The sequence below is a fragment of the Melospiza georgiana genome, chromosome 17 (assembly GCF_028018845.1).
Source record: "Melospiza georgiana isolate bMelGeo1 chromosome 17, bMelGeo1.pri, whole genome shotgun sequence".
NCBI lineage: Eukaryota > Metazoa > Chordata > Aves > Passeriformes > Passerellidae > Melospiza > Melospiza georgiana.
In genome coordinates, this window is record NC_080446.1 from 2,671,654 (window position 1) to 2,687,392 (window position 15,739).

At 51.2% G+C, this 15,739-nt stretch overlaps 1 protein-coding gene across 1 annotated transcript; it reads left to right on the forward strand.

Annotated features, from left to right (window-relative positions):
- The first annotated feature begins 821 nt into the window (after positions 1-821).
- RBM38 (RNA binding motif protein 38) lies at positions 822-15,008 on the forward strand. Its single transcript, XM_058035975.1, has 4 exons — positions 822-1,051; positions 1,728-1,851; positions 2,464-2,518; positions 13,575-15,008. Exons 1-4 carry the CDS (start codon positions 884-886, stop codon positions 13,876-13,878), a joined length of 651 nt encoding a protein of 216 aa, XP_057891958.1. The 5' UTR covers positions 822-883; the 3' UTR covers positions 13,879-15,008.
- The last annotated feature ends 731 nt before the right edge of the window (positions 15,009-15,739 follow it).

Consider the following 15,739-nt stretch of genomic DNA (forward strand, 5'->3'; position numbering starts at 1 on the left):
CAGGGCAGAAAACCTGCAGGTCAGGTCAGTGGCTGGAGCTGCCTGTCCTTTCATGGAACAAAATGCAAAAGGAGGACGGTGGAGAGCCCCACTGCTGACTACCAGTGGAAATGGGAACGGTGCATCCTTGTCCCCGGAGAGGCTGCACAGGTGCGTATCCAGGTGCCCAGTGGAGAAGCAGGAGGCTTAAGCACCTGCTTGAGAAAAGACAGATAGTTCTGAACCTTTGTTCACTCTTCGACCCCTCCCTGGCTGTTTTTCCCTGGCGATTCCGTCCGACACCATCCCTTCCTCCTGCCCTGCTTCCACCGCGTGCCACAAGGGCTGCCAGCTGCCTTTGTCCCGTGCCCGAGCCTGCCGGGGACCGAGCGCTCGCCGTTGCGATGGTTGTGCAACAGCAGCGGGCAGGGGTGCGGGACAGCGCTGCCCAGGCGGGATCTTTGGCGGGAGCGCTGCCCGCGCCCGCCCGGCCCCGCCGGGAGCTGCAGCGAGCGCGGGGCCCGGCCCGAGGCTCCGGCCGGGGGAACCCGCGGTGTGCGCGGCGCTGCCGGGCTCGGTGCGGGGCTCGGGGCGGGCCGGGGGCTCGGCGGGGCGGGGCGCGGGGACCCCCGGGCGGGGCCGGACTACGCGCCCCGAGCGCCCCTGCGCGCCGGCGGGGCGGGGCCGCGCGGCCCTACAAAGGCGGCGGCGGCGGCGGGGCGGCCGCTACTCACCGGCACCGGCGGGCTCGGCGGGGCCGCGCTCGGCTGCAGGCGCGGCCATGAGGCGGCTGTAGGGCCCGGGAGCCGCCGCCGCTCCGCTGCCTTCGGCCGCCGCGGGGGGCTCGGCGGGGCGCGGCTCTGCTCGGGGTGGATGCCGGCCGGGGCCGGCCGCTGCCGGCACCATGCACACCGTGCAGAAGGACACCACCTTCACCAAGATCTTCGTCGGGGGGCTGCCCTACCACACCACCGACTCCTCCCTCAGGAAGTACTTCGAGGTCTTCGGGGACATCGAGGAGGCGGTGGTGATCACGGACCGGCAGACCGGCAAATCCCGAGGATACGGCTTTGTAAGTGCCGCTCCGCTCTGCTCCGCTCCGCGGCGGGACGGGCGCTGCCCCGGGGAAGGGCCGGCAGCGAGCCCCGGGCTGCCGAGCCCGCCGGTGCGGTGACAAAGTCCCGGTGCGGCCGGGCAGACTCCCGGACAAAGTCCCGGTGTGGCCGGGCGCACCCCCCGGTGCAGGACGCTGCGGAGCCGCCGCCCGTCCCGTGGCTGCCGCGGAGCTTGTGCCGCTGCGGGAGCGAGGGGCTGGGTCGGGACAAAGGCTGGGCTGGGGCCCGGGAGGAGCCCCCCGTGTTGTCTGAGGCCGTGCCGTTCGTTCAGCACCTGCTCCCCCCTCCCGCTGTCCGTGCGGGTCCCCGCATCCCGCCGCAGCTGCCCTGAGCTCCTCTGAGCTGGGGGTTTCGGGAAGGGCTCCACCAGCTCCTTAAAAAAGGCACGGGAGGAGGTGGAAGGGCAGGGGAAAGCAGCTGGCACCGGCCCAGCGGGGAAACCGGGCGGGGGGGAGCGCCCGCTTTTCCATCGAGTCCCAGCAGCCCTTCCCGTCCCGCCGTGCAAGCGAGGCTGCACGAAGGGAGTTCGGCTCCCGATTCAAAATAGAACAATAAATAAACTCCACTTTAGTGCCTGTTGCTGGAGTGTTTACAAAGCGCTGTTGCTACAAACAAGGCTGTGCTCGATTCCAGGTGACCATGGCAGACAGAGCTGCTGCTGAAAGAGCTTGCAAAGACCCAAACCCCATCATTGACGGCAGGAAAGCAAATGTGAACCTGGCGTATTTGGGAGCAAAACCACGGAGTATTCAAACTGGTGAGGCATCCAGGAGATCACATCTCTCTGTATTAGAATAACTTGTAAGACAAGGAAACAGTTTCCTCGGGCTGGAATCATCTGATCTGACAATGCACATTTATCTGTCCACCATAGTTCTGATTGTTGGCTGAGGACACTGCATGGTCCAGTTACCTCTCTGCTGTATCTTCTTATTCAGCCCTGCTGCCCTAATGTTACTCAGCAAAGTTCACATAACTGTGTTAAAGCTGTTTCCTTCCACGGCAGATCTGTTTGCCCGTTAACCTCTTTGTTACATGAGAATTAACTGCAAGATCCACTTTGTCATTTCTGCCTTTGGTTTAATGACCACAGTACCCAGTGTGTAAAATAAGGCTTTATACCCCATTGTCTGTTCCATAGCAGCACGTTCACACTGGGCTTTCATCATGAATTCCCATCTGCTCCTCGTGCATATCACATATGCATGTTAAATTTAACTTGTTTCTAAATGGGGCTCTGAATTTGCTCACATGCATAGCAGATCAAATGCAAAGACGTGTGCTGTAATTCTGCCTGTGTGTTACCAGTTGAATGGTACAATGGATGCCATTCATTAATATTTCTTTTTTTTCTGAACTTTTTTTTTAGGTTTTACCATAGGTGTGCAGCAGCTACATCCAGCCTTCATTCAAAGACCCTTTGGGTAAGTGGAGGTGTTTCCTAACGGTCTGTTTGAGATCAGATTCACAAATCAACTTCCTCATTATTTAAAATGTGTGAAAAAAGCCTTCGCCATCAGGAGTGGACAATTTCAACAGCTGTTGTTAATGTTCAGAGTACTTTATTTCTGGTGGAGATTTCAGAAGTTTTGTGCATTTGTCAGCTTTAATGTAATTCCCAAAGATCCTTCTTTATCCTCAGTAAATCTTAGTCATAATAAACCCAGTGCATTGCTCGCTGTTTTGCCAACTTCAAGAATTCACAGGAATTCAAATAAATGGAAAATAGTTTCTCTATTATAGTACTTAAGGTGTCAAAACAATTAAGCAAATTCTGTTCTCATGTTTCTCAAATAAGATCCTATGCTTCCTCTGTGCCATTTCCCACGTAATAACGCTTAGGATACAGTTTTATCCTAGAAAACAAATTGCATTGGAAACAAAGTCTGTTACTTAATGAAAGTAACATTAGGTCAAAAATTGATTTTGGACAGATGTTATACAAGGCTTGAATAGTCTGCAAAAGTGGGCTTTTGTCTGCTGTTTTCAATAGCTTATACCATCCCTACTCGGTTAGAAAAGTCCTCTTTTTATACATCTAATAGGATCTGGCAGCTGCTCGGCAAAAGACAAGTGTGCTTCACGAGAACAATAGTGACTGTCATACTGCCCTCATTTAACTGTTTAATGATTGATGCAGCTCTTTTTTTACACCATTTCAGAAAGTGAATATTGATAAGGTTTTTTATTATTATTTTCTAAGAGCATTAAGAAAGTAGGTGCATTTTTTAAATGAGTGCTTTTGAGCACTACCCTGGTGTGGTTTTTGTGTGACTCTAATATAAATAGATGGGATTTTGGCCTTTGTCAACAGCAATACTTCATCCCTTCCCTGCTCCCCGCTCCTTTTTTTTGGGGTGTTTTTTTCTTTTTCCTTTTTTTTTTTTTTTTTTAAGAAAAAAGAAATCTGCTAACAATAAAACTTTCATTCCTCTGCCCTTATGGCCGCAGTTGCCAACTGCCTGGGTAATCTCATTCCGCTGAGTTTCTGGATGTGAGAGGCTGTGTTGCCACAATAGTGCACGCCCCGTGTACGTGTGCTGTGTGGGGTTCAAACGCTGCTTCTTGCAAGCACTTACTGCTGAAGGCCTTGAAAAACATCTGCCATGAAAGGAAGAGTCTCCCCTTCTTCGGGGCGACAGCCACATCAGTCTGCATAGACCAAATGCTGCTTTTTAATAGTTCTCCTTGCATGGGGGCTGCAAGAGCTTTCACAGCCCCCAAAGCAGCCACACCTTGAGATGCAAACCCAGAGGCTTTTGCATGGCAGTGCAGGAGAGAAGTTGCCAATGAAAGCAGCCTCTGGCGAGTCCTGCCGTGCATGGGAGCAGAGAAGAACAAAGTGGTGATGCCCGTTAAAACTCCTCTTTTTGGCAGGAGCACCTCACAGATTATCTGCAGTTTTCTGGGTGCCCTTCCTACCCCGCAGCCGCAGCTCTTGCAAACAATTTTTTTTTTACCAACAGTTTGCTTTTGGTTTCACATCCAGAGGAGTGTGGGATCGACTGATTACATGTTCCTTGTGATCTAGACAGTTCCTGTTGCAGTTCTTAGGCATTGGTTTCATCATTAAACCAGCAGAGCTGCAGTTAGCACATACAGTGGAGAACATTATAAATTATTTATCAGTTGCCAAGAGACAGGAACCAGGAGAATGGAGGGCTGGAGGCAGGGGATTATATATCATTATTTGCAAGCATCAGTAAACAGGAATTTAATTGAATTCAGTCATTGCTGCAGCAGAATCACTGGAAATGTGGGTTTTGCAGAATGTGTTTACCTGAGCACCACCTTTACCTGAGCACCACAACTGGTGCTGCTCTGTGGCTTCTGAGCAAAGCCTCAGGTGCTCAGTCGAGCAGCAGAGCTTGGCTGCCGGTTCCCTCTTTGTCTCCTCAATAGACCAACAAAACTAAGAGCCTGCCCAGCTCCACTCCTGCATTTCCTTGGACCCACAATTTCCTTGGCCCTCAGTGGTGGATGAGGAGTTTGTCAGGGTCTGTCACTGGATTGCTGCTGTCTGTTTGCACCACGCCAGGTGGATCCCGACCTTTCCCAAAGGGAGCGCAGTGGCTCGGCTGCTTTGCCCCTGGTGTGAGATGTTGCCTGGCTCTCCCTCCTGCAGTTCCTGCCTCTGCAAAGTGTTTGTGCCCGGGGGTTGGCATTGTGGTTTCCAAAAGATGATTGTCATGGGGCACAGGGTGCTTGGTGAGCGAGCTGGGCTTGGCAGGGCAGGAATGAATGAAGAACCGTTAACTCCCGGGCAGTTAACGAAGAGCAAGCAGCCACTCATGTCCCAGCTATCAAGCCACAAAACGCAGGTTTTGGTGAAACCTGAAATGAATGGAAACTATGAAAATTACCCAAACACCAGAGAGGATTATTTATAGACTGAAGGCTTCCCCCCCAGCCCCAGACACCTCAATGCAGCTGTAAATATTGCCAGGGCTATGCGGAACTGAAAGAGAAACCACGAGGAGCCTCTCTCCTTCCTCCTGCTGTCCTGGCAGGGGAGGCACTTGCGCAGCAGACAGCACGGAGTCAGTAGTAAATCCTGTTTGGAAAAGAAGTTTCTAGCCTGTTGTAACCAGAGATCTTAACAGTAATGCAAGGCAAAGGATCTGTCTGTGACTTGGAGATCCGGCTGCTGAGTTTAGGGAAGCAGCATTGGGCCTGGGGCTCAGCCTGGGGCTTGCAGACTGTGCTTTGCTTGGAGGCACCTGGCAGTGCCAGCGTGTCCCTGCAGCTGCCATGCTTCATGTGATCAGGTGATGTGGCAGAGCTGCTTGGTCCCACCTCGTGGCTCCCTCCTCTGGGACTCCGGAGGGGGAGGCAGGTTTGAGTCTGTGCAGGGAGTGGGGATTCCCTGGTTCTCCTCTGTGCTTGCTGCTCTGGACACAGCATATGGCAGATGCATTCCTGTGGCTGTGCCTCAGCGAAGGAGCTATCTGTGTGGGAGATCTACCAGTGGCTGAGTAAGTGACTGAGCTCTTGCACACATAAAGCTGTCTCTTGTGGCAGGATCCAGCTTTTTCCATAGCTGCACGTTGGATGTCATTGCTCCAGAGACCCCATCCATGTGTAGTTACTTGTTTTGGTGGCCCCCTGCCTCTGGCCCACATTTGGCCTCAGCAACATCAGAAAGAGTTAAATCCCTTTGAGTTTAAAATTTCACGCGTTGATGCTGCTGCAGTTAGGAAGTGAAGAAAGTCTCTCTTTGTGTCAGCCCAGCCTCCCTTGCAGCTGTTTATCCTTAAAATTTCTCTATTGGGTTAAAAATAAAAGGCAACAAACTTTCATCTTTTCTGTGGTTATGCTTATAAAAGGGGCACGTGCTGTGCCCAGCCTGTGTCAGCTGGCATCCCCCTGCTCCAGCTTCCCACTGCCCACTTGCCCAGAGCTGGAGGCTGCAGAGTCCCATCCCACCCTGCCAGGCTCAGGGGGATGGAGCACCCAGCACCTGGTGTTAGCCTGTGCCAGGAACATGAAAGCTTGGGGGGGAAAGGGGGCATTTCCTAAGAAATGTCCAAATCCATTTTCCAAACGGCTTCAGCTGCTGGTTCTCATGCATGGTGACTGCTGTTCAGACCAAATGCTTGCCAGTCAGAAAGAAATCCCTTTCTTATTTTTTTTAGTTATTTTATTTAGGTTTTTTTTAAGCATAAACATGTATTTATAAGCAACTCAGACAGCTTTGAGAATTTTCTTGAACATCTACTTCAAGATGGCAAATGCTGGTGTCAGGCCCAAGGGTTTGGTGTGCCTGTTTTTTGGGGTTGGGGCAGAATTTGCTCATGTTCTGCCTGTAAAACAATACAAAAGCATGGTCTGATATAGTGACCTCACACTTGGCTATGTGAATGATGTGAGCTCAGACCTGTTGCGAGGGACAGGCTCTGGGTGAAGGATCTGAGCCATTCCTGGGCAGTCAGGGCATGGGCTTGTGTGTGATGGAGAGAGCCTGAGCTGGCTCTGGCTTTGTCTTTGCAGCACATGGCTTGAGTTGTGCTATCTTCTCTGTGATTCCATTGCCTCTGGTGGATTTCCTCTTCATCCTCAGCAGCAGAAACCTGAGTCCTTTCCCGTTGGGGCAGGAGCTGGGGAGAGGCAGATCCAAAACCCACCTGTGTTGCCGTGGCTGGTGCCACAGAGTCCCAATGTGGCAGATTGATGCACACGTCTGAATTTCCAGAGCAGCTCAGCTTGTGCTTGATCTCATGTTTCCTTTGAGCAGCTGCTGGCATATGGGCCCCAACTCGTAGTATTAAGCACATGCCCAGTAATTGGAATGATGAATGCGGCCCTGGGCACCCTGCCCTGGCGCTGAGGGCACCAGCCAGGGAACCAGACAGTTGTTGTGCTGATAATTTGGTAGCAAGGACACCGGGTCACTTCTAAATACGACTTTTATGAAGAACTTGTTCCCCACGGATGGGAGCAAGCTACATACCAGAACTAAATATACTCCATGATCACAAAAGATGAAAAGTCCTGGACCTCGGAGTTAAAACTCAGTCTCCTGTTTCTCAGTCTCCAAGTGCTGTAAACAGAGTTGTGCTGTCCCCTGCAATTTCCCTGTCACCAGCTTTTAGCTCTCCTCTGTCAGAGTTGAGCTGCCCTGGCCAAAGCAGCAGAGGCTGGAAAACCTGTGCTGGATCCAGGCATCCCCCATGATTCCAGCTTGCAGGAAGGTGTGGATGGATTGGATTGAGATGTCTTAAATGTTCTACTGCCACAAAGGCACAACTGGTAGCTGAGATCACAAACTCTTAAAATGGAATTTCTTTCTTGACTGAGAAATTACTTAATTACTTGTTTTATTAAGTGCAGGCCTTCTTTTATCAAAAAGAGAGATTTCATTGCTTTTTCTGTAGCTGAACAGTCTACTTCAAAACACTTCATCTCCAAGAGAGGGGTTTAGATAATTCAGATGAGTGAATGGTTTTAATTAAAGGTCAGTGGAAGGGATCACGTGTAAAGAAGGAAAGTCTGTTAAAAATGGAACCAGTTGAAAGTAGTCACTAATGTGTATTATTCCAAAACTTGTCAGATATTTCAGAAGACTTTAGAGATGTTTCTGCCATCGATTTTCTCTAAATTGCAGAAGAAAATTGGAGAGCTCAGTTAAAGGCAGAATTCTGGGGCTTCCTGGGTTGATCTGTTGGAGACCCTGGTTTTCCCTACCATCCTACACAAGGATGTTGAAGGACTCAGGTTCCTGTCATGCACTGGTGTGAAACAGTCCCTGTTTCTTCTGACAGTTAATTTCTGGTTTGGCTGTGCTGATAACTGGAAAGGGGAGGGGTTTTTCCTTCTCTGGAGAGCTGACCAGTTGTGGATAAACTTCCATGTGGCTTTTTCCTTGGTGCCAGATGGCTCTTGTTTCGGGCAGATGTTATCTCCTGCTACCTGAGTGTTTTTCAGCCTGCTTCTCTCCAAAACTATTTTTGGTCTGGCCCAGCATGCTTTTGTGTAGGATCATAGGTTGTGTTTTTTTTTTTTTTTCCTTCTTCCTTTGGGTGTGGGGGAAGCAAGATGCAGAGGATAAAGCTGTTGAGCCTGGCTGTAACTCCTGGTGGAGCTCAGCATGTTGATCTCAGACTCTTGGTCGAGCTGAGGAAAAGTGTTAGATCTTTGGGAGGTGCACTCCCCTCTTTGGTCTGCAGCCTTTTTTTGTTTCTTTCTGTTTTTCCCCCCACTGATGCAGTCTGGGACAGTCTGTGTGGCATGTCGTGCCTTGGTGATTGCCACTGGTGTGGTGACATCTGCTCCCAGCAGGGAAGCAGGAAGCTCAGTCCTGTACCTGTCTGCACAGGCTGCTGTGTGCATCTCCTCAGAGGGGCAGAGGAGGATGAGGAGAAGGCAGACAGGCAAATCAGTTACAAGAGGAGCAGAAATTGCCTTGACTGCTTTGCTGTTTTGTGTTTGTGTCGTATTGCAGCAGGTGATGATAAATCCCATGGGGCTGCAGGGTTCATCCCTGTGTGACTTTGAGCTGGCTGGGATAGCTGGCTGATGAGGCAGAAGCTGTTGACATTTCAGGGCATTTTTAAATCAGCTTCAGTGGGGACATTTCAGGAGTTGGAGCTTTGTCGTGTTGTGGTTAGAGCCCAGCTCTGTCAGGGAATGGTGAGGGATGGTGGAGTGATCAGGGCACAACCCATGTCCTGATCTGTACAGGTGTTAGTGGATAAACTGTGATCCCCTCCTGGAGTGGGAGTCCTGGTGGGCAGGCAGGGACATCCTGCAGCCTCCTCCTCGTGTCTGCACTGAGAACAGCACCTGAATTTCTCACATTTCCACAGCCTGTCACCGTGGCTGGGGCCCGTATGATACCTGTGGCCAGCCCTGCCTGCACTCCACACACGTTTACTGAGTGTCTCCTCGAGGTGAGTGCTTGCTGGCTTGGGAGTGTCCCTCAGGAACCATTCCTTGCAGTGTGAATCACACAGGATGTGTGCCTGCATCCCCAGCTGTGCCGTGGTGCCCTGGCACTGCCAGTGCAAGTGTGGGGTGTGCTTCCCAGAGCAGCTTGAAACTCAGGAGCCCCCTTCAAAATGCACCTTTGGGTGGGTGTGCCCTGCAGGCAGTGCCTGGAGGTGTCACATCAGCAGGGGCTGTGCTCAGCTGGCGCTGCAGCACCCCCAGCACCCCCTGCCATCACGTGCTGTGGCAGTGTGGGTGTCCCTGTGGCAGCCAATGGGTCAGCTCTAGTGGAAATGGAGGCCAAATTCCTGGGGTCAAATGCCAGAATTTGTGCCTTCAGTGGCAGACACAAAAGGCTCTGTTTCTTTTATTCTTCAAGGAATAAAAGGCTGGTCGAGGTGGTGGCGTTTGTGTGCTGATCTCTGTGAGGCTGCCAAGAGCCCTGTGCCCCTCCTTGTTTCCCAAATGTTTGTGTGATGCCGTGTCCCTCCTGACAGAGGGGTGCAGCTGTCTCCACCTCTTCAGAGCTGACAAAACCAGCTCCCAGCAGGGCTGGCAGAGATCAAGGGGTCAGGAACTCCCACCTTGTTGCTCTCAAACTCATGCAGCGTGCAGGAGCAGCTTGCAGAACAGCTCATGGCTCGTGTGTAGGAAGTCCTGAGAAGGTGCAGCTAAAGCACATTTTAGGTGTAAATCTGATACAAAATAGTCAAATACATGAAGTGTCTCTGAGATGAGCTCTGCTGATGAGAGCTTGTTCCTCTTCCCCAGTGTTTGGTTAGAGAAGTGGGACACATTTCCTCCTGACTTGTCCTTTTTTCCTTGCTGTCCCCCTGCCAGCCCTGCCCTGCTGCTGGGTGATGGCAGGTTTTGAAAGGGACTTTTTCATCTGGCTGCAGTCATGGGTGCCTCCCTGACATGTTTGAACATCTCCACCCAGGCCTGCACCTCAGCGGGGTCCCTTTTGTTGTGTCCCCACCAAAGCAGGACAGAGCCTGTGTCCCTGTGCCAGTGGCTCTGTAACCATCCCTGTTCTGGTTCAATTCTGGCTGCTGGGGCGTGGTGCCACACGGTCAGGAGTGTGGGCTGGCACCACCAGGGCCCTGCCAAGTCCCTGCTGTCCCTCCTGGGCTTTGACCCTGCCTCTGAGGTTTGACCCTGCTCCTTGTGCCGGGTGCCCGTGCCTGTGGCGGTGCCAGCAGCATCTCGTCCATCTGCTGTTCACAGGGTGACTTTGGTGTGTGGTGGCCACGGCTGAGCACTTGGTTGGTGTTTTATAATCACATCGTGTGTGTTTCTGATGAAGTTCTCTCCTGGCTGGCAGGGCCCATCGTGGGGGATGGAGGAGAACTGCAAGGGAGGGAGGAAGGGAAAGGCATCTTAAAACACAGATGTGACTCATCCTGTAGAAATTCAGATTAGAGTTTGCTGTTTTCTAGAAAGAGAACTCCAGAACAGCTTTCTTTTAAAAAAAAAAATTATCTCCTGAAAGATCATGTTCTGGAATAATGGAAGAGGAGGAAATACTTTTAAGATTTTCTGTGGATGCTAAATGTAGCCAGCAGAGAACTTCATCCTACTGCACTGGTTTGTTTTGTTTGTAGCTGCAAGTCATCAAAGTGACCTTACTTTGAGTTGTGTGTTTATTTTGATTGATGAATTGCCATCTGTCCACCTAATTCAGAAGACCAAATTGCATCATACCTTGATTGAAATTTCTAGCTGAATTATTGAAATCCTACAGACCAAGAGAACCTTCCCTTTTACATCGACATCCCCTTTTAGAAGCAGCTCTTGGAGTTGCTGAGTGTGGTTTTTTAGTGCAGTACCAGCTATTGTGAGTGATGTGTGCTTGTGCATGCCCTGGGCTGGTGGGATGGATTTCTGAGAGGGTCCAGCAGCACATTCTGCCTTCCAAGCTAATGGTGCTTTTTATTGCAAGTAGCACTGAGAAGCTGGAGTTTTTCCTTGCTGAAGGAGAAATGCAGTGCAGGATGTTGCAGATTTGCTGTCTCTGAGCCCACTGAGGAGCTCTGTGTGTGAAAGCAAAGCCAACAGTGCAGAGTTTGTTGGGATGAGCTGGGGATGGCCACTCACCCCGATGGCACCACGTCCCCCACGTGGGCTGTGCCAGCTCAGGAGAGCAGTTGGGTGGCAGCAGGGGACATGGAGGAGCTGCTCAGGCAGGGTGATGCTCTGCTGGATTGCCAGGGCTGTCCTGGCTGTTTGGTGAGCACAGGTGGAATTCCTGTGGGCAGGAAAAGTGCAGGTCCCTTCTCTGCTCCTGCCACCGGGTGGTTTTTAGCGGATTGTGCATTTTTTGTTGCATTTGTGGAGTGATTTTAGCTTTGTTGGGCCCTGGAGTACCAGGAAGCCTGGTGGCAGGGAGAAGTGAGGAGCAGCCAGAGCATCCATCGCAGTCTGGGATGCAGGATGTTGGCTGATCCACCAGGGCTGGAGCAATAACCATGGGCAGGCCCAGGAGCAGCATTGCACCTCTGAGTTGCTTAAAATGAAAGAGAAAATCCCCCAGTGACAGCCAGAGGAACCTCTGCGTGGGACTGAGCCCTGCTCCTCCAAGAGGTGGCTGCCACTGCCTGGTGTGAGTGTGTGACATGGAGTGCCCTTGGGCTGAGCTGGTGCCTAAGCTCCAGCTCTGATTCAGCTCTGCTGGCCCCAGTTTAGATCAGGGCTGAACAAAAAGGGATTCTGTGCATTTCTGCTGCCTCATGTCATTCTTGTTACCCACAGGGTGATGATGCTGGGGATGGTGTGCTTATGGGCTGGAGGACTGTGAGGTCCCTCTTGCTGTCCAGGGGTGTCTGGTGGCCTCAGAAGAAGGTCTTGCACTGAATGCAAGGTTGAGGTGCTGCTCACCACCATCCATCCTCCCTGGGCATATGGAAGGAGCCTGATTTCAGAGGCAGTGTTGCTGTGTGGGGAGAGGAGAGGAGAGCAGTCATTGTCTTGTCATGCAAATTGTCTCAAGCAAAAACAAACTGCATATGGGAGTGGGAAAAGGAGAGAAAACTCGTTCAGATGAGCCCTTGTTTGTGGGAAGCCTCTCTCCTGCCTGAAGAGCAGATTAAACCATCCAGTGCTGGTTGTCAAGCAAGTGGGAACAGCCCTGTAGGTGCTGGGTAGGAGTGACCAGCCCCAGGTGGACCCCAGCACACTGCAGGTGGTGGCTGAGATTTAGGATGCTCAGATGGAATAAGGCTAACCACATACAGCCCTGTGCCTTGTGAAGAGCCTGTGGGAGGCTTTTAAAAGTGGTTGTATTTGAAAATGTGCTGTCACACACATCCACACAAAAATCCCCAAAATATTTGAATTTGCATAATCTCTCTGCAGAGTTTTGCCTTGGGGATTTTTTTATTGGCCAAAATGAGTTGGGTTTGGAGACAGGGTGGCACAAGCTTTTAGGGGATGGCTTTGCCTCATGTGGGTCAGCAGGCAGGACCTTCTCCCCCAGGTGGCTCTGATCTTCCACTGGCACTGGTCCATTTGCTGGTGATAGCCTGCACCCCCTATTTCTTAAAAAAACCCCAGATGTGTCACCCTGCCACACTCTTCAGGCCACATAAATTCCCCATTTTTTCCTGGCCCATGGCTGTTTGTGTGCATGTACCTAAACCTTCAGGTTTGCACAGTTTTTGCCTTGTTTGAGACCTGACTTGACATGAGCCCTTTGGAAAATACAGCCCTTTCATTTCTATGCTTTTTTCCCCCCTCCCCTTTCCTCCTCATTAGCAGTTTCTAACAAATTAGTAGGCACTCCTGCATTAATCACCTCCAGGATCCCTCCATCTATGGACTTTAATTGAGTGTGACATTGTTAGGTTGCTCTCAGCAGCACAGCTCCTCAGGGCAGGGGCAGCCTGGGAGAAGCTGCACTTTTGGGCCCTCATGGAAAGGGCAGCGGAGATGCCAGGGGCAGATGTGACAGCTCATGGACTCAGGAGTGTCACCGCCCTGCCAGCTACTGGGAGGAGGAAAGCAGCATTAATATCTCGTGTTTTACAACAAACACCCTGTAGCATTCCCTAAACACGTGGTGTTGTGGAAACATGGTGTAAGTGTGTAGTAACTGATAACACCTGGCAGGCAGGAGGGCCTGGGGTCAGTGGCCATCCCTGGTGGGACACGTGGAGGGTGACACGCTGTCCCTGCTGCTGAGGTGTCCCCCAGGGGCTGTAGGTGCTCAGGACCCTCACCCAAGTTTGGATGGACAATTCAGGAGGCAGAAAGGCTGGCAGGGACAGGCCGAGGAAATGAGGTGAGCCGGTGGCTGTGTCACGGCCTTCCAGTGAGCTTATTTTGTGTTTCAGCAGCCTGGATGACAAGCTGTGGGGACCAGGGCGTGTGTATTATAGCAGCCCATGCTTCACCTTGCGCTACCCTCAGGTCTGGGAGTGTTTGCTTCTCATCCCCTCGCTCGAGGGCAGCACTGCTGGGCAGCACCGTTTCCATGGCTGGCGCACATGAATCTGAGGGGAAGCCGGGCTGTGCCCACCGCAGCCCCTCGCTGACTCTCTCCCTTTCCCTCCACAGACTCACGCCTCACTATGTTTACCCCCAAGCCATCATCCAGCCCAGCGTGGTGATCCCCACCCCCGTGCAGTCCATCACGTCTCCCTACATCGACTACACGGCCGCCAGCCAAGCCTACTCCCAGTACACCACAGCTGCCTACGACCAGTACCCCTACGCTGCCTCCCCCGCCGCCGGCTTCGTGGGCTACGGCTACACCACGGGCACGGTGCAGCCGCCCCTCAGCGCCGGCACCCCCGCGGCGCCCGCCGCCGCCTTCGTGCAGTACCAGCCGCAGCAGCTGCAGCCCGACCGCATGCAGTGAGGGCCCGCCCGGCCTCGCGGACAATCTCCCGCCCTGCAAGGATACCACTAGGACAGCAAAACGACAAAAAAAAAAAAATTATAAAAGAGACAAAACAAACGCTCACAAAAAAAAAAAAAAAATCACCCCGTCCCTTTATTCCCCCGTATGTAGGTGCGTATTGATGCCTAAGCTATTTATAGTATTGAGGGCGGACCCCCCGAATCCTTGCAGTCTGATTGTGCTTATGAAAGTGGACTTCTGGTAAGTTTGTTTTTTTTCCCCTTTTTTTTTTCCCTTCAATCTGGACAGATACTGTCTTGAAGATGTTCTAAAAGCGGCTGAAATGTTTCACAGGAAAGCGACAGATTCTTGCACACATGGCAGTCTGCTTCCATCACCTGTGGTCTTCTTTCTGCCCCCTTCCTTCCTCATCCAGCCTACAATCCTCTTATTTACTGGTGAGGTACAGAGGTACTTGGAGAACATGGAAAAAAAGCAATCTTATTTTTTGGTTGTACAAAAACTTTGTAATACTCAGAGATGCCTTACAGAAAAAAAAAAGCAAAAGAAAAACTATTTTTTAATATTTATTGCGATTTTATTCGCATGAGCTGTGAATTGCAGACAGAAGAATAGTAGTAAGTATCTGCCTTGTTTAATTCTCATTTTACTAAATTATTGTATGTAGGTAAAAGTTCTTAAGTAATTGCTGAATCACTTCAACATGCAAAAGGGAATATTGCCTTGAAGGAGAGCAGAATATTCCTTTAGTCAACGCACTGTACTATTTTCTTATTGTAATTGTTACTCTGTTAAGATTATCTCAAATTTAGGTATATTTTTAAATGCAAAAAACCAACCAAGAATACTGAACATTTTGTCTACTTTGGTAGATCTTTTGTTACAATGCTGCAACCTATGGAGACATTTACAGTATTTATGTAAAAGAGATTTGGGGCTGTTGGCCAGCAAGGTTTGGGAGAATATCATGAGTGGAGCAGTAGAGAAAAAGGTGTTATGTCACTGAACAAATGGGTAAATGTAACCTTTTTATGCCTGTAATCCAACAGCCAAATAAAGGAAGAGAACAGGCGATGTAAGTGCATTTCTACAAAGACAGCAATAAACTATTTTAACTTTTAAGATTATTCCATGCTGTATGGTACCATGTTTGCTTGGCTGCCTTAGGGGGTATTTCCCAGCCCACCTGGCTGCCCATGCTGGGCTTCACCCTCCTCCAGTGTGCCAGGGTGGGCTGTGACAGGAGCTCCTGCTGCCACCCTGGCGGGCGTCAGGGGCTGCCACCATCCTGCAGCGTGTCCCACACTGCCCTGCTCTGCGTGTCCTGAGGCACCTCGGGGGTTCTGAGCTCACAGAACCCCGTGGGCTGGTGCCAGCTGCTTCCTCACACTGCGTGCTGCAGAGGGTGGGAGGTGCTGCCATGCTGGTGCAGCTCCAGAGGCAGCAGGGGCAGATGGGATCTCGTCCCAGGGTTTTCGGGCCATCACTTTCCTTCTGTTATTTGCTTAAAATAAGTTGGGGGTTGTTTTTCTAAAATGGAATTTCTCTGAAAGAGAGTAGTCTGCCAGAGCCCTGTCCTGGTTAAGGGGATTTGCTGAGGGTGTCTCAGATCCAGCAGAACAGGCAGGTGCCAGCAGCAGAGAGCCTTTCACCCTTGAGCCTCATTTGCTGCTCTGGTGCTACTTGACTTCCCCCAGCCAACGTGCTTTAGAAGTTTGGTGTTCAGGTTTTAACAATTACAAACTTCAAGAATTAATCTTTAAAAGTAGATAAAATGACTCTGTTTGATCATGCCAGTTATCTGGTTCATCTCCATAAAGGTCTCAGCAGGCCTGGTGCTAGGAAGGGCTGCATTTTT

What these genes read in the sequence shown, in the direction of transcription:
- RBM38 (XM_058035975.1), top strand. Translation starts at nt 884, where the DNA reads ATGCACACCGTGCAGAAGGACACCACCTTCACCAAGATCTTCGTCGGG. An exon ending in AATCCCGAGGATACGGCTTT is followed by an intron (nt 1,052 to 1,727) that starts GTAAGTGCCGCT and finishes GCTCGATTCCAG; the next exon opens with GTGACCATGGCAGACAGAGC. An exon ending in ACCACGGAGTATTCAAACTG is followed by an intron (nt 1,852 to 2,463) that starts GTGAGGCATCCA and finishes CTTTTTTTTTAG; the next exon opens with GTTTTACCATAGGTGTGCAG.